This window comes from Schistocerca serialis, chromosome 12 (assembly GCF_023864345.2).
Source record: "Schistocerca serialis cubense isolate TAMUIC-IGC-003099 chromosome 12, iqSchSeri2.2, whole genome shotgun sequence".
NCBI lineage: Eukaryota > Metazoa > Arthropoda > Insecta > Orthoptera > Acrididae > Schistocerca > Schistocerca serialis.
The window spans coordinates 107,023,215-107,050,545 of record NC_064649.1 but is presented as its reverse complement, the minus strand read 5'-3'; the positions used below and the strand labels follow the sequence as shown (position 1 = coordinate 107,050,545).

Here is a 27,331-nt window from a genome sequence, read left to right as displayed (position 1 = left end):
AAAGCCATTCTCAGAACACGATGGTCTTCCCTCTCGTAGCTGTACGGAGCCCGGTACTCTTGCGACCGTACATTATCCTCACCACCGCTGCCACCAGTCATATACATTGGCTACACTTCGGCCAAGTGTTTCTGAAATGTCGCAGAAAGAACGTGTATCTTCTTGTAGCTCTCTTACACGTCCTCGTTCAAAGGCCAGTGAGGTGTCGATAATGACGCCTTTGTCGCCTTAAACCAAAGCCTTCTAGATACAAGGCCTGCGCACAGCGGCCATATTGGCACGTAACGTCACAAACTGTTGGCCATCTTATCTGTAGTCGGCAGTCCTGTTGTGTTGAAAGTGTGCCACGTGAAAGTGATATATATTTCATAAAGTATTCGCCTACAGTTCTACATCTACATTTATACTCCGCAAGCCACCCAACGGTGTGTGGCGGAGGGCACTTTACGTGCCACTGTCATTACCTCCCTTTTCTGTTCCAGTCGCGAATGGTTCGCAGGAAGAACGACTGTCTAAAAGCCTCCGTGCGCGCTCGAATCTCCCTAAATTTACATTCGTGATCTACTCGGGAGGTATAAGTAGGGGGAAGCAATATATTCGATACCTCATCCAGAAACGCACCTTCTCGAAACCTGGCGAGCAAGCTACACCGCGATGCAGAGCGCCTCTCTTGCAGAGTCTGCCACTTGAGTTTGCTAAACATCTCCGTGACGCTATCACGGTTACCAAACAACCCTGTGACAAAACGCGCCGCTCTTCTTTGGATCTTCTCTATCTCCTCCGTCAGCCCGATCTGGTACGGATCCCACGCTGATGAGCTATACTAAAGTATAGGTCGAACGAGTGTTTTGTAAGCCACCTCCTTTGTTGATGGACTACATTTTCTAAGGACTGTCCCAATAAATCTCAACCTGGTACCCGCCTTACCAACAATTAATTTTATACGATCATTCCACTTCGAATCGTTCCGCACGCATACTCCCAGATATTTTACAGAAGTAACTGCTACCAGTGTTTGTTCCGCTATCATATAATCATACAATAAAGGATCCTTCTTTCTATGTATTCGCAATACATTACATTTGTCTATGTTAAGGGTCAGTTGACACTCCCTGCACCAAGTGCCTATCCGCTGCAGATCTTCCTGCATTTCGCTACAATTTTCTAATGCCACAACTTCTCTGTTTACTACAGCATCATCCGTGAAAAGCCGCATGGAACTTCCGACACTATCTACTAGGTCATTTATATATATTGTGAAAAGCAATGGTCCCATAACACTCCCCTGTGGCACGCTGAGGTTATTTTAACGTCTGTAGACGTCTCTCCATTGATAACAACGTGCTGTGTTCTGTTTGCTAAAAACTCTTCAATCCATCCACACAGCTGGTCTGATACTCCGTAGGCTCTTACTTTGTTTATCAGGCGACAGTGCGGAACTGTATCGAACGCCTTCCGGCAGTCAAGGAAAATGGCATCTACCTGGGAGTCTGTATCTAATATTTTCTGGGTCTCATGAACAAATAAAGCGAGTTGGATCTCACACGATCGCTGTTTCCGGAATCCATGTTGATTCCATACAGAGTAGATTCTGGGTTTCCAAAAACGACATGATACTCGAGCAAAAAACATGTTCTAAAATTCTACAACAGATCGACGTCAGAGATATAGGTCTATAGATTTGCGCATCTACTCGACGACCCTTCTTGAAGACTGGGACTACCTTCGCTCTTTTCCAATCATTTGGAACCTTCCGTTCCTCTAGAGACTTGCGGTACGCGGCTGTTAGAAGGGGGGCTAGTTCTTTCGCGTACTCTGTGTACAATCGAATTGGTATCCCGTCAGGTCCAGTGGACTTTCCTCTGTTGAGTTCTTCGAAGTATGGGATACAAGTGTTGTGTTCCCTTTTGCCAGGGAGATTATAAATCCCAAAAACGCATGAAAGTGCAAATGTTTCGATTTCCCAAATGTGTGAAGGTGAAATCGCTGGATTGCAGCTGTTCTCAGACAGGAATTTGTGTCTACGCATCAACCAAGGGTAAGTAAATAACAAAAAATTTATAGCGTGTTATTTGTTTCCATTGCACCACATTTGCCAATTGTTTTTCAAAGCAGTTATGTGTCATGTACCAATATAATTTGTTTCTTAATTCTGGACCATTGCTGCGAAGTTAATACGAAGCAACTCTTGTCACACAGAATAGTTACATTAATTAGTGAGGCTCGAAAATGTTTAGTATTCCTTATCATTCCTACCATATTATTGAGTTTCCGGTACTTTTATTTGGAAGAGCTACAGAATGATTTTGTTCAGTTTTACATATACAGCTAATCGGAAATAATTTCAATTTGAGTAAACTACCTTAGAAATTTGCTTTAATGAATTCAGTGTTCGACAGATTAAGCAGTATAGAAAGCAGAATTTCGGTGTAAGTGCATTGTGGTTAAATTAACAGCACCCTGTGACACGAATTTTAGTCAGGGATATAGGAGAAACAATCTTTTCATGTTTAAGGTTCTAAAGTTACGGAGACACAGGGAAATAAAATATTTCTTCGGTTTTTTTTTTCATTTTTTAAACATTACGTCAGGAGGTGCTCCATTTCGTCGAATGATTCGAGTTTCGTGTGAGGTCAGCAAATTTTGAAGTGGAGAGGAAAATTTACGAAAATAACCGGGGAAACAAATTCTTAAATTCTGTAGTAGCTCCGGCTACTTTATTTAAGGGGCTCCGGAAAGGCTCAAAATCATGAAAAGTTCAATTTTTACTTTTTTGCGTTTTCTGATTCTGCAGACTATTACCTTTTAATAGATATATAATTTATTGAATTCCGAAGACTACAACTATTTTTAATTTTTTTTTGAAATGTGTTCTACATGGGCGTGACCCACTGTGGCGCTGTTAAACTGCTGTCAAATGGTGTTATTATTAACGTCCGTGTTCATCAGGTACATTTTAGTGATGTGAGATAAAGTATGTGTTGTGGCTAACCTGTGATGGTTCAATATATATCGCTGGTGTGATTGTCGATTGTTTCAGGTTTATTTACTCTGTCGTTATCTCGAAAATATTCGTAATTAATTCTGTTTCTTGAGTCTCTGTTTTGTTGAAGTATAATAATGAGTAAAAGTAAAGTTATTAGAAATCCTCTGAAGGCTTTTAAGAAAAGGAGAAATGTTGGAAAGCCAAAGGTATGTGTAAACAATAAAGACGATAACCAAGTGAGTGAACCTAACCTCTCAAGTACACCTGCCCATAGCAGTCAAAGTGGGAAAGAAAATACTTCACAGAAGAAGCTTGGTTCAATGAGTGAAAACTATGAATGTTTTATGGGCGAATCGGATGTGAATGAAATATTTGATATGTCGGTTCTCAAAGGAATTTTTCCAAACTGTGTAAGATGTATTCATTGTAGCGAAGTTGGTCTGGAACTCTCCATAATAAAGCACGTAGGACTTGCTAGTGAAATACAACTGAAATGTGATAAGTGTTCATACATGACCACCTTTTGGAACAGTGTTGCAGTAACTGCAACTGAAGAAAATGGTAGCAAAATCTACGAACACAACAACGAGCGATGCTTGCTTTAGACAAGGAACGCCTTCGGGCTGCAGACAGGGCTGTAAAGAGTCTAGAAATACAAGCAAGAGTAAGCAGGAGGAGGAACAAGAGGAAGCTGGAGGAGAAGTTTGCAGAGGATGAATATAATCCATCATATGGACCTGGAATGCACTAAAAAGTTAATCCAATCTTTGTCGCTCGATTCCCAAAACTTTTATTTTCTCATACTAATTACATGTTTTCTAAGGATCTTCCAAACATATTTGTTTCAAACTTTCAGTAAATGTTACACAGTACCTTCTGCATAATTTAACACAGCCTTTTTCCAAAAAACTGTATATTTTTGAATATATAAATAAAAAATTGCAAAAAATGTTGTGAATTTTCATTACAATTGAAAAAAAAATCATCTTTAATAACTGAACTAAAATTTTGTAAAATCCCTGTGTTAAGTTGTAGCCCATATTCCAATAAATAATCTGTAAAAAGTTGAACTTCCTACCTCAAATACTTTGTGAGGAAAGATATAATTTATTAGCGTTATTTTAACATTGCAAGTATAGGGCGTTCCGGAGCCCCTTAAAACCGAAAACGTCTTATAGAATATTGCCGATTTTTTACTGCAAGAAAACATAGCTCCTGAGGTAAAAGACAGAATTTAAAATTACAGTTTGTATTCCAGCCTAGAAACGCGTATTTAAGAGAAATCGTCAAAATAACTTTACATCTTGAAATATCATAGGGCAGTTTTGTTCAGTTACTTTACGCAATGATATAAATTTCCATACTTTCGTTACAAGGCCATGTAGAAGGGGAAAGCAGGAGAATCCCAATGTGGTATCAGCTCTGAAACTCGTAAAGTTCGTAAAGCTGCAGAGTGCTTAACAGGAGCGTTCCCATACAGACCCGGCCATCAGTATCTGACGTCACAGGTGTGCGCGCAGGCCTGTAGTCTAGGCGGTGGTGGCTTAAGGGGCTCCGGAACGCCCTATACTTGCAATGTTAAAATAACGCTTATAAATTACATCTTTCCTCACAAAGTATTTGAGGTAGGAAGTTCAACTTTTTACAGATTATTTATTGGAATATGGGCTACAAGTTAACACAGGGATTTTACAAAATTTTAGTTCAGTTATTAAAGATGATTTTTTTTCAATTGTAATGAGAATTCACAACATTTTTTTGCAATTTTTTGTTTATATATTCAAAATATACAGTTTTTTGGAAAAAGGCTGTGTTAAATTATGCAGAAGGTACTGTGTAACATTTACTGAAAGTTTGAAACAAATATGTGTGGAAGATCCTTAGAAAACATGTAATTAGTATGAGAAAATAAAAGTTTTGGGAATCGAGCGACAAAGATTGGATTAACTTTTTAGTGCATTCCAGGTCCATAGGATGGATTATCTTCATCCTCTGCAAACTCCTCCTCCGGCTTCCTCTTGTTCCTCCTCCTGTTTACTCTTGCTTGTATTTCTAGACTCTTTATAGTCCTGTCTGCAGCCCGAAGGCGTTCCTTGTCTAAAGCAAGCATCGCTCGTTGTTGTGTTTGTAGATTTTGCTACCATTTTCTTCAGTTGCAGTTACTGCAACACTGTTCCAAAAGGTGGTCATGTATGAACACTTAACACATTTCAGTTGTATTTCACTAGCAAGTCCTACGTGCTTTATTATGGAGAGTTCCAGACCAACTTCACTACAATGAATACATCTTACACAGTTTGAAAAAATTCCTTTGAGAACCGACATATCAAATATTTCATTCACATCCGATCCGCCCATAAAACAATCATAGTTTTCACTCATTGAACCAAGCTTCTTCTGTGAAGTATTTTCTTTCCCACTTTGACTGCTATGGGCAGGTGTACTTGAGAGGTTAGGTTCACTCACTTGGTTATCGTCTTTATTGTTTACACATACCTTTGGCTTTCCAACATTTCTCCTTTTCTTAAAAGCCTTCAGAGGATTTCTAATAACTTTACTTTTACTCATTATTATACTTCAACAAAACAGAGACTCAAGAAACAGAATTAATTACGAATATTTTCGAGATAACGACAGAGTAAATAAACATGAAACAATCGACAATCACACCAGCGATATATACTGAACCATCACAGGTTAGCCACAACACATACTTTATCTGACATCGCTAAAATGTACCTGATGAACACGGACGTTAATAATAACACCATTTGACAGCAGTTTAACAGCGCCACAGTAGGTCACGCCCATGTAGAACACATTTCAAAAAAAAAATTTAAAAATAGTTGTAGCCTTCGGAATTGAATAAATTATATATCTATTAAAAGGTAATAGTCTGCAGATTCAGAAAACGCAAGAAAGTAAAAATTGAACTTTTCATGATTTTGAGCCTTTCCGGAGCCCCTTAAACGCATTCTTGATTAACATCTACTCACCACGTCCAATCTCAAAGGTAAGTAACGGTAACGGCCATTACAGCGCATGTTTAAAGCAAATCAGCCTTATGTACACATACTGGCACTACTAGCAGCACTATAATGGGACTGGTGTGAAGTATGAACAGACAACCTCTTTCAGAAGTATAAACACGTCAAGCAACTTTCGTTTATATTAAAAATGAAGAAATTCCTCCAGCTGTATTTAAGGTGTCGATTTTATTTTGGCAACTAGTTTCAACGTTGTAACAACGTCATCTTCAGACCCATACACTTGTTGATGTCAACTGCGTGCGGCTGATACTAGAAGAGCTGGCCGTTGTGGCCGAGCGGTTCTAGGCGCTTCAGTCTGGAACCGTGCGACCGCTACGGTCGCAGGTTCGAATCCTGCCTCGGACATGGATGTGTGTGATGTCCTTAGGTTAATTAGGTTTAAGTAGATCTAAGTTATAGGGGACTGATGACCTCAGATGTTAAGTCCCATAGTGCTAAGAGCCATTTGAACCATTTGATACTAGAAGTCAGTGTTGAGATACGGACGTGCTCCGTGTGGAAGGTTGTTAGTAACTTACGTTTGCATCGCTGCACTCCTTCCTGGCTTCTTTTGCAAAGGATCAGTTATATATAGTGAATTACTGTCTGTGGGAAGGTGCATAAATATGCATTCAGATCTTGGTAAGTTTTCAGTGTGGTGCAACACAATGCATGCGCGTTTGCATGCTTGGATTCAACATTCCGCCAGTTTCACCAGTTATTAATGCACCAGCATTTCACACTTCCAATGGCTTACCTCGCGCTTACATTAACCTGTGATCTTGCAGTGTTAATCGTTAAGATACGTCACCTACACAAATACCGGGTGATGAGAAAGTCAGTATAAATTTGAAAACTTAGTAAACCACCGAATAATGTAGATAGAGAGGTAAAAATTGACACACATGCTTGGAATGACATGGGATTTTATTAGAACCAAAAAGAAAAAAAAAAAGTTCACAAAATGTCCGACAGATGGCGCTGGACAGCAAAACATCAGTGACTGTGCCTGACAATTGTGTCTAAAAGGAGCTGTAATGAGAGAGAATCAGATGCGCCAGCAGTCGCAGCATGTTGACGTTACCTGAAAAGGCGCTTTTAGTGAGGCTGTTTTATCAGAATGGGGAATGTGCTAGTTCAGCGTTACGATCCTATCGCCATAGGAAGGGGATTCGAACGGGTAAAGGTCCGTTGACAAATGCAGCTGTGACGAGAATGATTTCGAAGTTCGAAGCCACGGGTTGTTTAGACAATAGACCCCGTACTGGCTGACCGAGCATAAGGCGTAATGCTGCTAAGACAGTTCAGGAAGAAATGGAGACTGTAGCGGGTTCGTCTGTGCACGGGGAAGTCAGCGTTCCTGCAGTCGCAAGTCGCACCGGCATTCCATACACTACTGTTTGGTTGGCACTTAGGCGTTCCCTCCGATGCTATCCGTACAAAATCCATCGCCATCGTGAACTGTTACCTGGCGATTTAGTGAACCGGAGGGCATTTGCGGTGTGGGCGCTTCAAAAGATGGCGGAAGATGACGATGGGTTGAGTGACGTGTTGTGGACCGACGAAGCTCATTTCACGCTCCGAGGGTCTGTCAACGCCCACAACTGCTGAGTTTGGGCTACCGAAAATCCTAGAACTGTCGTGGAAACTCCATTGCAAGACGAGAAAGTCACGGTATGGGTTGGATTTACCACGTCTACCGTTACGTAACTGCTACCGTGACGGGTGAGAGGTACGCCGATATGTTACAGAATCGCATCATCCCCAGCCTGGCTCATAAACACCTGCTGGAACGTACGATGTTTATGCAGGATGGCGCTCCACCCCATATTGTAGACGCGTGAAAGATCTCTTGCTCGCGTCGTTTGGTGATGATCGTGTGCTCAGCCGCCACATTCGTCATGCTTGGCCTCCCAGGTCCCCAGACCTCAGTCCGTGCGATTATTGGCTTTAGGGTTACCTGAAGTCGCAAGTGTATCGTGATCGACCGACATCTCTAGGGATGCTGAAAGACAACATCCGACGCCAATGCCTCACCATAACTCCGGACATGCTTTGCAGTGCTGTTCACAACATTATTCCTCGACTACAGCTATTGTTGAGGAATGATGGTGGCTATGTTGAGCATTTCCTGTAAAGAACATCATCTTTGCTTTGTCATACTTTGTTATGCTAATTATTGCTATTCTGATCACATGAAGCGCTATCTGTCGGACGTTTTTGAACGTTTGTAGTTTTTGGTTCTAATAAAACCCCATGTCATTCCAAGCATGTGTGTCAATTTGTATCTCTCTATCTACATTATTCCGTGATTTATTCAGTTTTCAAATTTATACTGACTTTTTGATCACCGGGTATATTCTCGAAATTTCATTACTCTACATAAAGGGGCGACGTTGAGGAAAAACACACTCTATTTCAAAAATGTACCAAATCCACAGATTTGGAGATATGGCAATGCAATTTTGTACCACGCTTTACATGAAAGTAACACATTTACATGTAAAATCCTTTTATTATATGTATTCAACTGTTTTTGAATGAAATTTGAAGTTTTACTTTCAAAAAATAATATATGTTCCTTTTTCTCAGAAAGTATTCAAGAGGTTTCTACAAAAATTCCTCTGTTTCATTTCTTTAAGCTTATCTGATGAGGTTTTTGGAATAGGTCAAACAGGAGAATTTTTATAATTTTTAATTCCACAAGTACATTTTTAAATTCATGCAAAATTCCAAGCACTTTGTCTCACATCTCAGCTTGCAATCAGAATTCCAAAATTTGCACTTCAGACAACGTTCATTTGATTTACAGAAATATGTGTACAAAATACCATAATTCTGGGATTCCTAAAATTTGAGGAAAAGGTACATAAACTGCAAAAAAAAAAAAAAAACAATCTTTTCAGGAAACGCAATTTAAATTTCGACCTAACTTTTTTTCCTTATCTCTTCAGAAGGCACCACATTTGTACTATGGGTCGTCTTACCCTTCAAGACTTACTTGTTGTCTGTCTTCTTTCCTTTACCAGGTCTTCAACTGACTTTTCAGCTGCAGAGACGCGCTGTAAATCTATTTTTCTCAGTATGTCTTGAGTAACATTTCCTATCTTGAATCCCATTCTTTCTAATACCTTCATCCTCCCGACGTTCCCATCATTAAATACAATAACTGCATCACAAGTTGCAATTCTGACAATTTTTAGGCATTGTTTCCATATGAGTGAATTTAGAGACTCTCACGGCCTTCTAGATGTAGCCTGCACACGTTTGGTTGAAAGTAATACGCAGAATTGTTGTTCACTGATTCAAAACACAGAGGTGGCAGGGAGACCACGTCACGCTTTTAATTAATTGTCAGGCATTTCGGATGCGATTTAAACATTGAAACTTTGGGAACTTATTGTCCGTGAGTTGTACTAAGAAATAAAAAATAAATCGAAAACTGAAATTTTTGGTCAGTTTCATCAACGTCCCCCCTTAACTATTTTTTTGGTTTCAATCGTTTCAGAATAACAAACATGCCAAAATGTTACAGTTGTCATTGACAAAATACGTCTAATACTGTTTCATAATAATATTTGTTGCCCGTCTGCGTATTAACATTGTCAGCAAGGTTATCAATAGGTGAGACAACAGCGAGGGACCCAACACAGTTCCCTGCGGCACACCCGATTTTACTTCTTCATCTGGCGATGACTCTCCATCCGAGAAGTTCGCAGCTCGTGGTATAGTGGCTAGCATTGCTGTCTCTGGATCACGGGGTTCTGATTTCGAATCCCGGCCGGGTTGGGGATTTTCCCTGCCTAGGGACTGGGTGTTTGTGTTGTCCTCATCATTTTATCATCATCATCATCATTCGTGAAAGTGGCTAAATTGGACTGTGTATAAGATTGGGACTTCATACGTGCGCTGATGACGGCGCAGTTGAGCGCCCTACAAACCAAACATCATCATCATCATCCATCTGAGACAACCCGCTGCACACCCTCACCTCTCACCAAATAGTGCACTGTCCACCAGCTCGTGGCTTCACGCCTTGCTGAGTGAACAGCTCAATCTTTGATGCCTATGCCGTAAAAATGACAGTGTTCTCACTGGGAGCGAGAGCACTGCATAAAAATGCTGGGCTAAAAATTAGTCATCACCGCCTGTAATACCCCAGTGGTGTGTGCCCCGCCCATGCCTTCGGCTCGATCTGGCACAGGGCCCGAAGGACTCAGTCCCTCCTGAGGCCCTCCGCCGCCGCTTTCTTTCAATACTTGCCGCTTTCCAAGGTGTTGTGTACATAGTTCCGCATAGTCAGCGCGTACACAACATTCCCACTAGAGCGCGCCCACTAAGTACAACAGTGCAGGCGCAGCGCTCGTCTGTCTCTGCACTACGAGATGGCGCTGCCTTAGAGATGGTCCAAATTCTGCTTCCGCCGATCCGCGTATTAATATGTAACGCAGCCAATGAGACCGCTGCTAACGTAGAATCTTTTCTCCTCGCGGATCACACTCGCGCAGTGATACATGAACGCACGAGGTATTATAATGTGTGTACAGACCTCTGACTTGTCAGTCTGCATTAGTCTGTAACAGTCTGCATTTGTCTGTACCAGTCTATAGTCAAGTTTCAGTCTGCACCTAATAAGATTATCATATTCCTGTACATAGCCATGAAGAGAAATGCATAGACACTTTGTCAAGTATCAGAGATATGTGAGAATAAGATTAATGTACCAAGACCAAAGGAACTTCAAATTGCCAATTGTAAATAGCATCCAGAATCAAGTTACGTAAGGTTTATGCTCGTTCCTATTTTAAAAAATGTGTGTGAAAATTAATCAAGTTCTATTTAAAGTTGGTCACCATTAATCTGCTAATCTAAGCGTGCAAGAGGCATTTCTATCGTCTGACCTAACGGCAGAAGATAAACACGTCACGATAAGACCACGAGACATATTGGTGACACTCACCTACTTCGTTAGTGCGACAAGTCAAATAATCTGATGGTGTGTGTACCGAAGGTATTACAGTACGCACACCACACAAGGCTCTGACGTGGTATATATACCGACGGTTAGATGGTTGCTGGTTGCATCTGTTATGCTCTTACTCTGCGGAACTGCCGGTTTGCTGCACTGTTTTCACTGCAGAGCTGGTCGCCATCTCTCGCTCCCTATATCATATCCGCTACTGCTCAGGTGAGTCCTTTGTTATCTGTAGTGACTCCCTGAGCGGTTTACGAGCTATCGACCAGTGTTTCCCTCGCTCTGGTGATGGCTATCTAGGAGTCCATACATACTCTTGCCCATTGTGGTTGCTCCATAATTTTTCTGTGGACCCCCGGTCATGTCGGCATCCTTGGTAATGAACGTGTTGACACGCTAGCGAAACAGGCTGTCGGTGCACCGGTCTTGGAGATTGGCCTTTCGGAGAGTGACCTCAGGTCGGTATTGCGGCAGAAGGTACTTGGTACCTGGGATGATGAATGGTGCACCCTGCCTTCACCCAACAAACTTTGGACCCTCAAGGAGACCACCGGTGAGTGGCACTCCTCCTTACGGGTCTCTCGCCAGGACTCTGTTGTCCTCTGCCGGCTGTGCATTGGCCACACCTGGCTGACACACAGTCATTTATTGCGCCGCAAGGACCCACCTTTATATTGCTGCGGGTCAGTTTTGACAGTGGTCCACATTTTGTTGACCTGTCCACTTTTAACTGCGCTCAGGCAGACGTTTGCACTGCCTGATACGCTCCCTGCACTTTTAACGGATGACGCCGCCATGGCATGCTTAGTTTTGAGTTTTATTCATGCAGGGGGCTTTTATCGCTCGATCTGAGGGTCTCTCTTGTGTTGAGTTTAGCCTTTGGCCTAAGGTTTTAGATTGGGCTTTTTGGTGTGTCTCTTGGTCATTGGCTTTTTCTTTTTTTGTTTCCATGGTCGGCCAACCAGTGTCACACCCTGTGTGCTTTTAATTCCTTTTGTCTGGTCTTTGTCTGTGTCTTTCTGGTTCCGTGTCGTCCCTTGTCATCTCAATTGCTTGTTTTTTTAATTCCTTGCATGATTTGATGGCCGTGGACCAAGGGACCGATGGCCTTTGTAGTCTGGTCCCTTCAACCTCCAGAAAGCAACCAATCGCCTGTAATATCGATAATGGAATCAATTTGGCGAGGAGAGAGTCAATGAGTTGTTTTCATGCGTGTAACGTTATGATGAAGCCACTGGTTGGTGGTTAGCTCCGCCAGAACTGCCTTACTGCAGGGGTGTTGACTGATGAATTCCACATGCCATTACAAACAGTCCCAGACATTTCATTTGCGGTCGAGATCAGATGATATAGAGGACCAGTCAGTGTGTGACATGGCGTCTGAGTGACCATTGGACGAGGAACATAAAATGCAGTAGTGTCAACATGGGTGTTGTCATCTTGGAAGATGACATTCTGCACAGCCCACTCACTGTGAAGGTGGTGATGTTGTTGACGACAGTGGCACTAAAGTAGAGTTACTAAGCACGGTTTTACGAAAGTCCTTCGCCTCGCGGGATTAGCCGAGCGGTCTAGGGCGCTGCAGTCATGGTCTGTGCGGCTGGTCCTGGCGGAGGTTCGAGTCCTCCCTCGGGCATGGGTGTGTGTGTGTTTGTCCTTAGGATAATTTAGGTTAAGTAGTGTATAAGCTTTGGGACTGATGACCTTAGCAGTTAAGTCCCATAAGATTTCACACACATCTGAACATTTTTGAAATTCCTTCACTGAAGAAAACCCAGTAAATATTCCAGAGTATGCTGATACCATTACTCCATACCTAGTAATCGCATAAAAACGCCCGCTCAAAGGAAGATCCATATCCAAAGACTGGAAAGCTGCACAAGTCACACCAATCCCCAAGAAAGGAAACTGGAGTAATACACTGTACTACAGACCCATATCGCTAACATCTGTCTGCAGTAGGATTTTGGAACATATACTGTGCTCAAACATCATGAGTCACATTGAGGAAAACGATTTATTGACAAATATCCAAGTCGAATTCCGAAAATGTCGTTCTTATGGAACACAACTAGATCTTTATTCTCACTAAGTAATGACTCCTATGGACACGGGACGTCATATTATATTGAATATTGGAACTGAGGACCTAGAAACGACGGGGAGGCTTCGTCACACCATAGCCCTCAGTGGTTCACAACCCCACAACAGGCCACAGCAGTCCACCCACCCACCGCTGCCCAACACCGAACCCAGGGTTATTGTGCAGTTCAGCCGATAGAGCCCCCCCCCCCCCCCCCCCCCCCCGGAAAGTCTCATACCAGACGAGTGTAACCCCAATGCTTGCGTGGTAGAGTAATTATGGTGTACGTGTACGTACCTCTTCTGCTTCCCACTCGGGAAGCAGAGCGTTAGATCATGCGGCTAGCCAGTTGGGCGGACTTCATATTGATTCCATGTTTTCAGATTTCCAGAAGGCTATTTGACATCGTTCCACATCAGCGACTTCTAATAAAGTTGCGTGCCTGTGGAGTATCGTCCCAATTGTGAGGCTGGAGTCGTTATTTTCTGTCAGAAAGGTCACAGTTCCTAGTAATTGACGCAAAATCATCGTGTAAAACAGAAATGATCGCCGTCGCTCCTCAAGAAAGTCCAACAGACCCTCTGCAGTTCTGAGAAAAGATTTACGACACAATCTGAGCAGCCCTGTGAGATTGTTTGCGGATGAGGTTGTCATTTACCGTCTTCTAAAGTCATCAGATGATCAAAGCGAACTGCAAAATGATTTACACAAGATATCTGTATTGTCCAAAAGTAGTAACTGATTCTAAATAATGAGAAGTCTGAAGCATCCACATCAGCACTAAAAAGAACACGATATATTTTCAGTTACATTATAAATCACACGGATTTGAGCACTCCGTCTTCAGGCCACCAGTGACCTACCGGGTCCATCCGACCGCCGTGTCATCCTCATTGGATGGATGCGGATAGGAGGGCCGTGGGGTCAGCACACCGCTCCGTCGGTCGTTATGATGGTATTCTTGACCGAAGCCGCTACTATTCGGTCGAGTAGCTCCTCAATTGGCATCACAAGGCTGAGTCACCCCGAAAAATGGCAACAGCGCATGGCGGCCTGGATGGTCACCCATCTAAGTGCCGACCACGCCCGACAGCGCTTATCTTCGGTGATCTCACGGGAACCGGCGTATCCACTGCGGCAACGCCGTAAATCACACGGATGTAGAGGATTTAAAGTCAACTTAATACTTAGGAATTTACAATTAATAATAACATAAATTGGAACAATCACATGGATAATGTTGTGGGGAAAAAAACCATAGACTGCGATTTATTGACAGATCACGTAGAAAATGGACCAGGTCTACTACAGAAGCTGCTTACACTACGCTTGTTCCCTCTTTTCAGGACTACTGTTGTCCGGTGTGGGATCTGCATAAGATAGGACTGATGGAGATCATCGAAAATTTTGAGAGAATTCAAGAGCATCCCACAACATTTCAGAATGTTTCGGAATGTTCCTCAATGATTCGTCATGTTCTGGCACATTTGGGAACGTTCCAGAATATCCCAGGTAATGGTGGAACATTCCAGAACTCGCCCAAGAATACCACAGGAAATTGTCATTAGGTGGCCACTTACGTAAAATGTGGGCGAGCTTGTCACACAGTGAGCAAATTAAGACCCTTTCACTAAAATCTTGGTAAAAACATTGGACATGTTACAGAACTTTAAAACTTTAACCACATTCGTTTGGGTATTTCCTAAAAGAGGTGGCACATCCGCTGGCAAGTCAGCCACGGCCAGCTGGTCAGAAAGTAAAACGCGCTGGCCGGAGTGGCCGTGCGGTTCTAGGCGCTACTGTCTGGAACCGCGTGACCGCTACGGTCGCAGGTTCGAATCCTGCCTCGGGCATGGATATGTGTGATGTCCTTAGGTTAGTTAGGTTTAAGCAGTTCTAACAAGGGGAACGCCTCAGACACGACCAACCGATTCGGCTCAAATTGGGCAGGTCGCTTGTGTACAACCTAAAACGAAGGAATCTAATATATTTTGGGTCAACACCACCGCAATTTTGAGAAAATCGCCCCTAAAGGTTATGACGAGCAATCGACTCAAAATTGGCGCGATCGATAGATAATTGTAAATAGAGCATTTTTCATCATCAGGTATGGGGTCCGAAAATGCATACTTTTCCAGAAATCGAGGTAAGAAACTTCTACAACTGCCGTTTCTGTATCCACATGGTAAACGCTTTACGCCGACAGTACCGATAGCGCAACGGCCAAGGTAACTGGCTGGGACTTGGAGAACAAGGATTCGAATCTCGAAGAAACCTAGAGGATGTTGTTCTTTTCGTTTGTATTTTTCCATATCTCAATTAATAGGGATAGGAGAGTCAATAAGGTAAGTATCATTATCATTCCTTATTGATTTACTTATTAACCCTCCTATCCCTATCAATTGAGATATGGAAAAATACAAATGAAAAGAATAACATCCGCTACGTTTCTTCGAGAATCGAACCCGGGTTTTCCGATTCCCAGCCAATTACCTTGGCCATTGCGCAAAATTTTTTTTTTTTTTTTCTTTGAAATTTTATTGATCTGCGCGTCGATGGGGATGAAATGATGATGATTAGGACAACACAACACCCAGTCCCTGAGCGGAGAAAATTTCCGACCCAGCCGGGAATCGAACCCGGGCCCTTAGGATTGACAGTCTGTCACGCTGACCACTTTTTTTTTTTTTTTTTAATTACAATTTTAACTCGAGGGCGGACTCTTTTTTTTTTTTTTTTTTTTTTTTGCAGTCGCGCGGTTCCGGACTTTGTTTTTTTTTTTTTTTAACTTAAATGTCATACATCTATACAAATACATAAATAAGATTTACATACAACTTAAATGAAAGTGAAAAAAAAAATAAAAAAAAATATAAAAAAATCCGTATTTCAAGCGGATGGTTTTATCTTTTTTTTTGGGAGCAGGAAGGCAGGGTAAACAAACAATCTTTATTCGTACAATTGTACTATCTTAGGGATAAGAAAAGGATCGAGACAGCAAAAACAAAGCAAAAACAATTTGGAAACCAGAAAATCAACGTAAAGGCCGCCCTTTTTTGTTTGTGTAACATGAAGAAAGTAAATGACAATCCTAGTCACGGGCGGGAGTGAAAATGAAGTTATCATCTGCATCACAATCCCTGCAGCACGCGGTGTCGCATCATAAATCTGGCAGACAGCCATATAATCTTGACCATTTCTGCCTTTGTGGGCGGCATATATTCATGTATTTCTCCTGCGTCGACCATGTAGGGGCCCGTTGTCTTCTCAGTGTGCCGTATGCCAATATAACTGAGCCGCGCAGTATTGTTTCTAGTCGTTCTGCTGCAGGAGTCTTCTCAGTTCTGGGACACCCCAGCTGTCGGGCGGATTGTGAAAAACACTTCCTAAAAAATTGGAAAAGTAAGTCCTGTATTTCGTATGACTCCGTATGAGCTCGTGTTGTTCTTGTAAATACATCCAATAATCCATCACGGACTTAATATCGTACGAATACAAATATTTCGTCGCATGTCCAGCGATCCAATTGACCGCATACGTCTTTTGTTTGGGAAAAAAGGTCTTGTCCGGTAGAAAAAGTACATCCGATGTGATTTCTGTGTAGTTAGTGCGCCGAAGGAAGGCCAGTATTCGACGCGTCAGCATCCAGACGTCCCTCGCTGCGCCACACACTAAACCATGTTCTTCCGTGGCTAACAGTCCACAGTTTGTGCCAAGAGGAGAATCGACCATCTGAATTGTATGTAATCGACTCCTGGTCACAAGTTTACGGTTCATAAGAATATACCACATCGATCTCGCTGCTGTTGACAGTAATGGAGTATGCACTGCACACCAAATGTGGTTCCACGTTCTCGACGGGTATTTGAATTCCATGACGTTGCGGGCATGGTGATCCATCAAGCACCTATAGATCTCCCGAGTCGTGGGTATTCTCGTCGAAGGTACTTTCAGACGAACATAACTGTAATCAACCAGAAATGAGGCAATGTGTGCAAGAGCAGGCGAAATATTGCCCACCGCAATAGGGGGTTCGTACGAAGGCGGGACAAGTACTTCTATCAGAGCTGACGTAATGGTGTGCTTTCGTTGTTGCCAATTTCGTATCATCGCTCGCATGTAAAGCGCCAGAGCTTTGTTTCGCACGTTTGTGAGGTTGAGGCCACCGTTCCGGAACCGTAGCGTTAACGTGTCATATGTGATCTTAAACAACATCCCAGTACTAACATAGTAACCAAAGGCAGCCATGAGGCGGTCTGCAATACCCTTCGGTATTGGTAGGATCTGCGCTAAATGGGGCAGACGTGACGCTATGTGAACGTTAGTGTATGCCACACGCTGGATCATGTCAAAGGCTCTCAGTGAGTTGTTCCGTATCGCCAGACGAACATTTTGCAGAAGCCGCCGAGAACTCGCCGCCGCTGACCGCCGTAGTGAGCGGGTAAATGTGATCCCCAGACATCTCAGCGATTCCACCGTCTGAAACGGTCCCGGTATGTCTTCCAGACCCCGTCCAATGTGCATAATTTTGGATTTCGTCATGTTAATGACACTGCCTGCTGCCGTCCCGTAAGAGTCTAGATATTCAACAGCCTGATGCACTTCATGACCTGATCTGACAAGAAGGATCAGGTCGTCCGCATATGCACGACAAACGAAAGAGTTCTCATTAAGCGCTATCCCAGTAAGTGAGCGCCTCATAACACACATCAGCGGCTCAAGCGCTATCGCAAACAGCATCATGGAGAGTGGGCACCCTTGTCGGACGGAGCTGTTAATAGGAACCGAGCCCGCTTCCCGACCGTTTACAATCACCTTCGATGTAGCCCCTCGTATTAGCCTCATAATGATGGAGATGAAAACAGGTGGAATCTCCATTCGGCTCATGACTGACGCCAAGAAGTCATGGTTTATCCTGTCGAACGCACGGTCGAAGTCCACAGATATCATCGCTGCTCGCATTTTACAAGTTTCCGCAAGGGCGATAACGTCACGGTATTCACTTAACGCCGAGGAGATGTTGCTTCGCACCCCTAGGCAAGCCTGATCAGGGGATATTGTCCTGGATATCGCCAGCTTGAGACGAGACGCTAGTAGCCGTGCAAAAATTTTATAATCGGTGTTTAGCATAGTGAGAGGCCGATATTGAGTAACACTACGACTCCTCTCCATCTTCGGTATGGGAAGAAGAAAGCCCGTCACAAAATCCGACGGTAGGCGCATGTCCGGACGCATCGCCTCATTGTACATCGACACCAACTGTGGCATCATCATGTCCACGAATTCTCGATAAAACTCTAGCGTAATCCCATCTGGCCCCGGTGATTTATGGGCCGCTCCTTTTGTGAGTGCCACCTTTATATCGTCTTCTGTGAGTGGCTCCATAAGCGCTGCCTTATCCGTCTCTGTCAGTGTCGTTTGCAGGTGTTGCAGTATCTCTTCCCCTACCTGACGGTCCGTCGGTGTACCGGCATAGAGATGGCGGAAATGCTCTAAAAATTCATTTGCAATGTCCTGTTGTGTTGTCAGTTGACGGCCATCTAAACCGTGGAGCACTGTTACCAATGCCCGGCGGTAACGCTTATGTTCCCGCGACACATGGTGCATCGAGGTACGTTCCCCAGTGATGGTGTCAAGACATCTTGCCCGTATTGGGATGCCACCCAGTCGTCGTCGCGTGATCGATAGGATTTGTGCCTTGACACAATGAACTTCCGCATGATGTTCTGCAGACGGCACCTGGAAGGACAGCTCACGAAGCATGGTGTAATAATAATCAAGAGTGTCTCTCTGCCATCTCGCCTTATCCCGACCATACTGTATTAGAGCTCTTCTTATTGCCGGCTTAGTGCACTCGAGCCACCATTGAAGCACGTAGGTATACGTTGGTAGACGGCGTTGACATGTGGTCCATACCTCCTCGACTCTCTGACGACATTCGGGGTCCGCCAAAAGGGACGAATTGAGCTTCCATGTCCCGCGGCTTCTCCACACACTTTGCCTAGGGAGTGACATGGTACAAATGTAAGCCAGATGATCAGTAAATGCCGCAGATGGCTCTGAGCACTATGGGACTTAACATCTATGGTCATCAGTCCCCTAGAACTTAGAACTACTTAAACCTAACTAACCTAAGGACATCACACAACACCCAGCCATCACGAGGCAGAGAAAATCCCTGACCCCGCCGGGAATCGAACCCGGGAACCCGGGCGTGGGAAGCGAGAGCGCTACCGCACGACCACGAGCTGCGGGCAAATGCCGCAGGCCATCGTTCCGCGTCGACCACCTTATCCTGTAGGCCAACCGAAACATATATTCGATCGAGTCTGCTCGCCGAGTGACTGGTAAAAAAAGTATATCCCTCACGGTTACTATGAATCATGTCCCAGGTGTCGCTTAACTCCAGATCCCGGCATAGCACATGCAATTCACGACAAGTATTGTAATGTGGTGTCTGGTCTTTTTGGGCTAAAACACAATTGAAGTCACCACCTATAATGAAATGATCGAATCTGCCGGTAAATAAGGGCACAATCTCTTCCGAATAATATCTCGCACGCGCCCGTCTGTTGTCCGTGCCGGAAGGGGCATAAACATTGAGAATGCGAATTCCATTAACAGTTATCGCCAGTCCTCGTGCCGAAGGTAGATAAGCCAGGTCTCGGACCGGAATCCCGTCCCGGACCAATATCGCCGTTCCACTGTCGTTGTTCGAGTGCGGCGAGGTGTAGGAGATGTATCCATGTACGTCCTGGAACTCAGAAATGTAAATTTCCTGCACCATCAGTATATCCACATCCGACGCGTATATCATGTCCCTAAACAACTGCTGTTTCACGGGCGATCTAATGGTATTTACATTCACTGTCCCTATTCTGTATGCCTGGGGTCGAGTAGCTGTCATCTCCACATGATGTTAAAATGACAAAGTTTCACCGTGTCGATAGTCCCGTTGCACATCCGCCGAGGGTTGCCCGAGGAACGTGTCCCTGCGGCATTAGGTTTCTTGAGATGCGGACGGATGCAAGGCCCCACCAATAGAATGGTCCGCATCGGTGATGCCGTCGTCCTGCTCATACCAGCTGATACTATTGGTGTGCTCCAAATTTTCCTGTGCGGCATTGTTGTGTGACATCTGTTGTTCTTTCGCAGCTGTAGACTCCACCGCCGAAGGGGTAGCAGGCCCCTGAGCGGATGCGTCGTCTGAACGATATGACATCATTTCACTGTCCGAATTCATATGATCTGCGACATCCGAAGCTTGTGGTTCCATGTCAGACAGGTCCATAGTGTTAGACTCGTCTGGGCTCCCTAGAAGAGAAGGGAGCGTCTCCGCAGAGTTTAGTCGGCGCTTCTTGCGGCGCTTTGGCGAGCGTTGTTTGCGGGCCCTAACCTCGGCCTCTGGTGTTGGCGCATCTTGCATCTCCTGCGTTCCCGCCGCCGCCACAATCCCCTGGGGCCGTTCCACTTCAGCTTCCATGCCTATTGTGATGCTCTCATCCTCTTTCTGCGCCACCTGTAGTGTCTCAGATTGGAGGTTGGTCTGAGCCATTCCTTCTTCAGTGGCGTCCGAAGGCGCCTCAATCAACTGTGGCGTCGGTTCGATGGTGCGCTCCGACCTCGGCGTCACCTCCCCGCGAAGTGCCGTCACGTAAGTCATCGGCAGTGACGTTGGTGTGGTCGGATTCTGGAAGTCTCCGCTGGGGAGTTGCACGAGTCTCCTCTGCATACACGCTGATCGAAGATGTCCTTCACCACCACACCCGGAGCATGTCCTGGGCTGTCCATCATAGATGACAATAGCTCTACAGCCGCCGATGTTTATGTACGATGGCACATGTTTTGTAAGGGCAATTCGCACCTGTCGGACACCATTGAGCACTGGATACGTGCTAAAACTTGCCCAGCGTTCGGCCGTATGACTAATAACTCTGCCATATGGCTGGAGTGATTCAGTGACCAATGATTCGGGTACCTCGAAAGGCACCTCGAAGATTCGAATCGTACGCACGCCCAGGCCCGAATGAGCGACTAAAACTTCGCCAATATGACCATCGGAGTGTCGGAACTGGAATCCTCGTTTGGCGGCTTCAATGATCCTATCACATGCTGCGTCGTCAATCATCTTCACGTAAAGAGTGCTGCTCACGATTGATAAATGAATTCCAATAATCTCCGTGTAATTAAGATGCACTTCGTCCCTCAAGAAACGTTCGATTTCGAAAGCCTTCGGTCTTGCATACTCGTTACAGAACGTGAACTGTATCGTGGTTTTTCGGAAATTGTGTGCCATTGCGTTCGATTTAAACAGTAACACACGCGAGTGACGACGGTGTAAACACCGCTTCTTCCGCGACCGTTCGCAGCCGAGACGTAAACAAGTCCGAGCTGCTCCGCGGCGAAAGGCGGACTTCGCTATCGGCGCTGTCGGCGCTGTCGGCGAAAGGCGTTAACCGTGTGGGTACAGAAGCGGCAGTTGTAAAAGTTTCTTTCCTCGATTTATTCAAAACTTTTTCGTTTGCGGACCCCATACCTGATGATGAAAAATGCTCTATTTACAATTATCTATCGATCCCTCCAATTTTGAGTCGACTGCTCGTCATAACCTTTAGGGGTGATTTTCCCAAAATTGCGGGGGTGTTGACCCAAAATATCTTAGAGTCCTTCGTTTTAGGTTGTACACAAGCGACCTGTCAAATGTGAGCCGAATCGGTTGGCCGTGTCTGAGACCTTCCCCTTGTACGTTCTAGGGGACTGATGACCTTAGAAGTTAAGTCCCATAGTGCTCAGAGCCATTTGAACCATTTTTTGAAAATAAAACGCAATCCAATAAAACGTGGCGCACAGTGACCTGGACGCCACAAGCATCACACACTGGAGGGACCTCTCGCCGGAGCAGAAAGCCATGCGTCATAGGGCTGTGGCCCATCCGAAGCCGAGTGAGGAGAACATCGTCCCGTCGACGGGGCTGAAAGGAAGTACACCACACACTTGTCAGTCACTCCCAGCCACTCATCCTCCCACCGACACATGACCCGTGAGCTCAACAGCGAGGTGAGTGCGTGCACGGGGATAGCACACTGAGATACTTGTGGATCGAGACACGCCTCCTTGGCTGCGAGATCTGCCCTTTCATTCCCAGCAATGCCGACATGCCCCGGAACCCAGCAGAAAGCCACCACCTTCCCCAGTCGCTTCTAACAACCCTACGACAACAAAGGTCAAAAATTAATTATGATTGTAGTGTTGCTCACGCTGCTAAATATTGCATTTTCGGGCAACAACAAAGTTATACACTCCTGGAAATTGAAATAAGAACACCGTGAATTCATTGTCCCAGGAAGGGGAAACTTTATTGACACATTCCTGGGGTCAGATACATCACATGATCACACTGACAGAACCACAGGCACATAGACACAGGCAACAGAGCATGCACAATGTCGGCACTAGTACAGTGTATATCCACCTTTCGCAGCAATGCAGGCTGCTATTCTCCCATGGAGACGATCGTAGAGATGCTGGATGTAGTCCTGTGGAACGGCTTGCCATGCCATTTCCACCTGGCGCCTCAGTTGGACCAGCGTTCGTGCTGAACGTGCAGACCGCGTGAGACGACGCTTCATCCAGTCCCAAACATGCTCAATGGGGGACAGATCCGGAGATCTTGCTGGCCAGGGTAGTTGACTTACACCTTCTAGAGCACGTTGGGTGGCACGGGATACATGCGGACGTGCATTGTCCTGTTGGAACAGCAAGTTCCCTTGCCGGTCTAGGAATGATAGAACGATGGGTTCGATGACGGTTTGGATGTACGGTGCACTATTCAGCGTCCCCTCGACGATCACCAGTGGTGTACGGCCAGTGTAGGAGATCGCTCCCCACACCATGATGCCGGGTGTTGGCCCTGTGTGCCTCGGTCGTATGCAGTCCTGATTGTGGCGCTCACCTGCACGGCGCCAAACACGCATACGACCATCATTGGCACCAAGGCAGAAGCGACTCTCATCGCTGAAGACGACACGTCTCCATTCGTCCCTCCATTCACGCCTGTCGCGACACCACTGGAGGCGGGCTGCACGATGTTGGGGCGTGAGCGGAAGACGGCCTAACGGTGTGCGGGACCGCAGCCCAGCTTCATGGAGACGGTTGCGAATGGTCCTCGCCGATACCCCAGGAGCAACAGTGTCCCTAATTTGCTGGGAAGTGGCGGTGCGGTCCCCTACGGCACTGCGTAGGATCCTACGGTCTTGGCGTGCATCCGTGCGTCGCTGCGGTCCGGTCCCTGGTCGACGGGCACGTGCACCTTCCGCCGACCACTGGCGACAACATCGATGTACTGTGGAGACCTCACGCCCCACGTGTTGAGCAATTCGGCGGTACGTCCACCCGGCCTCCCGCATGCCCACTATACGCCCTCGCTCAAAGTCCGTCAACTGTACATACGGTTCACGTCCACGCTGTCGCGGCATGCTACCAGTGTTAAAGACTGCGATGGAGCTCCGTATGCCACGGCAAACTGGCTGACACTGACGGCGGCGGTGCACAAATGCTGCGCAGCTAGCGCCATTCGACGGCCAACATCGCGGTTCCTGGTGTGTCCGCTGTGCCGTGCGTGTGATCATTGCCTGTACAGCCCTCTCGCAGTGTCCGGAGCAAGTATGGTGGGTCTGACACACCGGTGTCAATGTGTTCTTTTTTCCATTTCCAGGAGTGTATTATGTGGCAGGTGTCATTAGACGCCGGCCTGAGTGGCTGAGCGTTTCTAGGCGCTACAGTCTGGAACCGCGCGACCGCTACGGTCGCAGGTTCGAATCCTGCCTCGGGCATGGATGTGTGTGATGTCCTTAGGTTAGTTAGGTTTAAGTACTTCTAAGTTCTAGGGGACTGATGACCACAGCAGTTAAGTCCCATAGTGTTCAGAGCCATTTGAACCATTTTTTGTCATTAGAGCACAGTTAATAAAGTCATTTCTTGAAATAATGGATAAACTAGGCACTCATCTTTTCGTGATTCCCACGCTGGTCTCGTTGTGAACTCATGGCTCAATCGTCGAAAATCTAGGCAGTGATGATTCCAAGCTCGGATGTAAAGAGGCCTAGGTGTTATTCTGCGATATTCAAAAGTTTTACAGATGTGTTTCATAAACCATTCTTGAAGATTAAACTTTTGCAAGTTAGGACAATGGTGATGTAAAAAAGTAATCAGCACTCCGAATTTAAGTTACACTTCTTTTTTATTACTTTTATTGCAATATCACGTAACTCGTTCCAAAACATCACTTCACAATATAAAACATACTTGAAAATATCTTCCTCACTGTTAAAGTTCGCATTTCATAAACTGGCTAATATTTGTGTCTTTTTAACATGACGACCAAAGCTTGACTCTCTAATAACCGCTTACGCACCCAAAAATCAGAGTTACAGGTACGTCAATGATCATAATGACAAAAGAAAGAATACACATAAGAATAATATCATCGCAATATATACATATCGATGTATCGAAGTACCTCTACATTAATGAAAGCAAATCTGAATGTTGTCACAGAAATATGTTAACTATTTTACAGAAACACAGTAGAATATTGCTGGTATCGAGAGGTTGAGGTGAGGTGCCGTAATGGTTACGTAATTCAAGTACCATTACACGCTGTAGTTGGAGGAGGGCACCCTGGATGGTCTGGACTATTTTATCTGCTGGATACGAATGTTGCAATGAGTGAAGGGCACTTAGTGAATCGGAACAGACAAGAAATTTAGGACAGGAAGAATGTCTCATCTGCTCCAGTGCCCGCAGTTGCTACGTTTTCCCTTTCCTTACGTTCTACTTTCTTACGTAGCATTTTCCTTCTTTTCCTGCTTTCTTTTTGCGTGTGTGCTTCAGTTTTATTAGGTCTGTCGACATTCGTTCCTTTTAATGTGTGTCAGGACGCTGATGACCTCGATGTTGAGCGCCCATAAGCCCCAACACACACACACACACACACACACACACAACAGAACTCTCCCGAATGTTGTGAAATGTTCTGGAACATTTTGCACCATTCGAAGCCTTTTGGTATGCTCTGGAATTCCCCTGTGGTGGGGCTACTCATTTAAAACAAGGCCCGTCTTGGAACCGAACGTCAGTTTCTTATCAGTGACGAAAGAAGGAACCGAAAAAGAAGTGCAATGAGTGAATAAAAACAAACAGTGGAGTGTACTGTGAGTCTTACTGTGACAGGGCAATGTTTTCAGGACATTAATACCGGAGTCGTAACTGCTATGCCGCGCGGATTAGCCGAGCGGTCCGGGGCGCTGCAGTCGTGGATTGTGCGGCTGGTCCCGGCGGAGGTTCGAGTCCTCCCTCGGGCATGGGTATGCGTGTTTGTCCTTAGGATAATTTAGGCTAGGTAGTGTGTAAGCTTAGGGACTGATGACCTTACCAGTTAAGCCCCATAAGATTTTACACACACAAAAATGGTTCAAATGGCTCTGAGCACTATGGGACTTAACATCTGAGGTCATCAGTTCCCTAGACTTAGAAACTACTTACACCAAACTAGCCTAAGGACATCACACACATCCATGCCCGAGGCAGGATTCGAACCTGCGACCGTAGCGGTCACGCGTTTCCAGACTGAAGCGCCTAGAAGCACACGGCCACACCGGCCGGCGTTGAGAACGAATGCGGCTACTACAACGAAAAATAGTGTTTGGCGTATGTCAGTGAATTTGTAAGTTTTTAGTGCCGGCTCACACACACACACACACACACATACAAACATACACACACACACACACACACACACACACACACACACACACAACTTCTACGGACTCTTAGGTGTAATTATAACAGGTGGCAGTGGGCTTTCAAACTGGAAACAAGGCGCCAGCGAAGGATATTTCCCTGACCTGTGAGGCCGATGGCGACCTCGAAGGGCGTCGCGGCGTCGACGTCTGCGTTGGTGAGGCCATTCACTTGGCCGCCCTTCTTCTGCCCACTCTCCGTATCCTGCCCTGCAACAGAAGAACCAAACATCTGCCGTGTAAACTAACCGTGTGAATGAACCTGGGGATGCAAAAGACAGCCGGGCGGAGTAGCTGCGTGGTCTTATGTGCCCCCCCCCCCCCCCCCCCGTCCGTCCGAGGTTGGAGTCCTCCCTCGGGCACGGGTGTGTGTGTGTGTGTGTGTGTGTGTGTGTGTTTTGTTCTTGGCGTAAGTTAGCTTAAGTTAGATTAAGTAGTGTGTAAGCCTAAGGACTGACGACCTCAGCAGTTTGGTCCCACAGGAACTTACCAGCAGCACCACAAAAGCCATGGCCTTGGTTCAAATGGCTCTGAGCACTTTGGGACTTAACATCTGAGGTCATCAGTCCCCTAGACTTACAAGGGGAGGCCGCCAATTGTGAAATTCAGAGTCGATTCATACTGCGCATAATAAAAGCTCATGGCCAGAGGTGTAATGTGGCAAAGCACCAAGATGCACTTCTCAGCCGTTGTCGAGAAAATCGACAGTTAAAAGAAACCGTTGCGGTGAAATACTCTCGACGATTAATAATTTTCTACAGCGTCGGGGCGCAGCGGTAAGCGCTCGGGTTCATAATCCGAAGGTCGCCGGATCGAATCTCGCGCCATGCAAATTTTTTTTATTATTACTTTTTTGTAATATATATATATATATATATATATATATATATATATATATATATATATATATATATATATATAGTATTAATGAATTGCTTATGCATGTTGGTGAAGGCGGATCGCTCTACAATTGTACCGCCTCCATTTTTCCGTTTTTTTTAACAGGGTGTACCAAAGCTCTCCCGTCCGCACCGATTTTTCGACAATGTTATAAGTTGCGCTAGGGACCGCATCTACCTTCTTTCGAAGTTAGCAGGCAACTACGCTGTTATGCGGCGGCTCGTTTCGGCCCATTCAACATCTGTCATTCAAGTGTAACGAGCGAGTAACGGAGTTTATATTTCATACCTGCCACAGTAAATTTGTGTTCGTGGGGTCTCTATTCTAATTTGACTTACGCTATACGTATTCGTTTCGGAATATCGTTTCTACGTCTTCCGTTAACTATACGTGGTTAACATTATGAAGACAATTAATAACATTTGTGAAATACAACTTTGTTTGCGGAAAACATAATGATGTCGCCAGTTTTTCCACGACAAACGACTTTCAACAACTTATTATATGCATAATTGTTGCAACTGATTGCCGCGAATTATATATATATATATATATATA

At 45.1% G+C, this 27,331-nt stretch overlaps 1 protein-coding gene across 1 annotated transcript in view; it reads right to left on the bottom strand.

The window, feature by feature from the left end:
* Positions 1 to 27,331, bottom strand: part of LOC126428294 (synaptic vesicle glycoprotein 2A-like) — a 195,613-nt gene that overhangs the window by 148,319 nt on the left and 19,963 nt on the right. Inside the window, exon 2 of the mRNA XM_050090211.1 lies at positions 25,979 to 26,083. Coding sequence (XP_049946168.1) covers positions 25,979 to 26,083 — 105 coding nt within the window. The remainder of the gene's footprint in view (positions 1 to 25,978; positions 26,084 to 27,331) is intronic.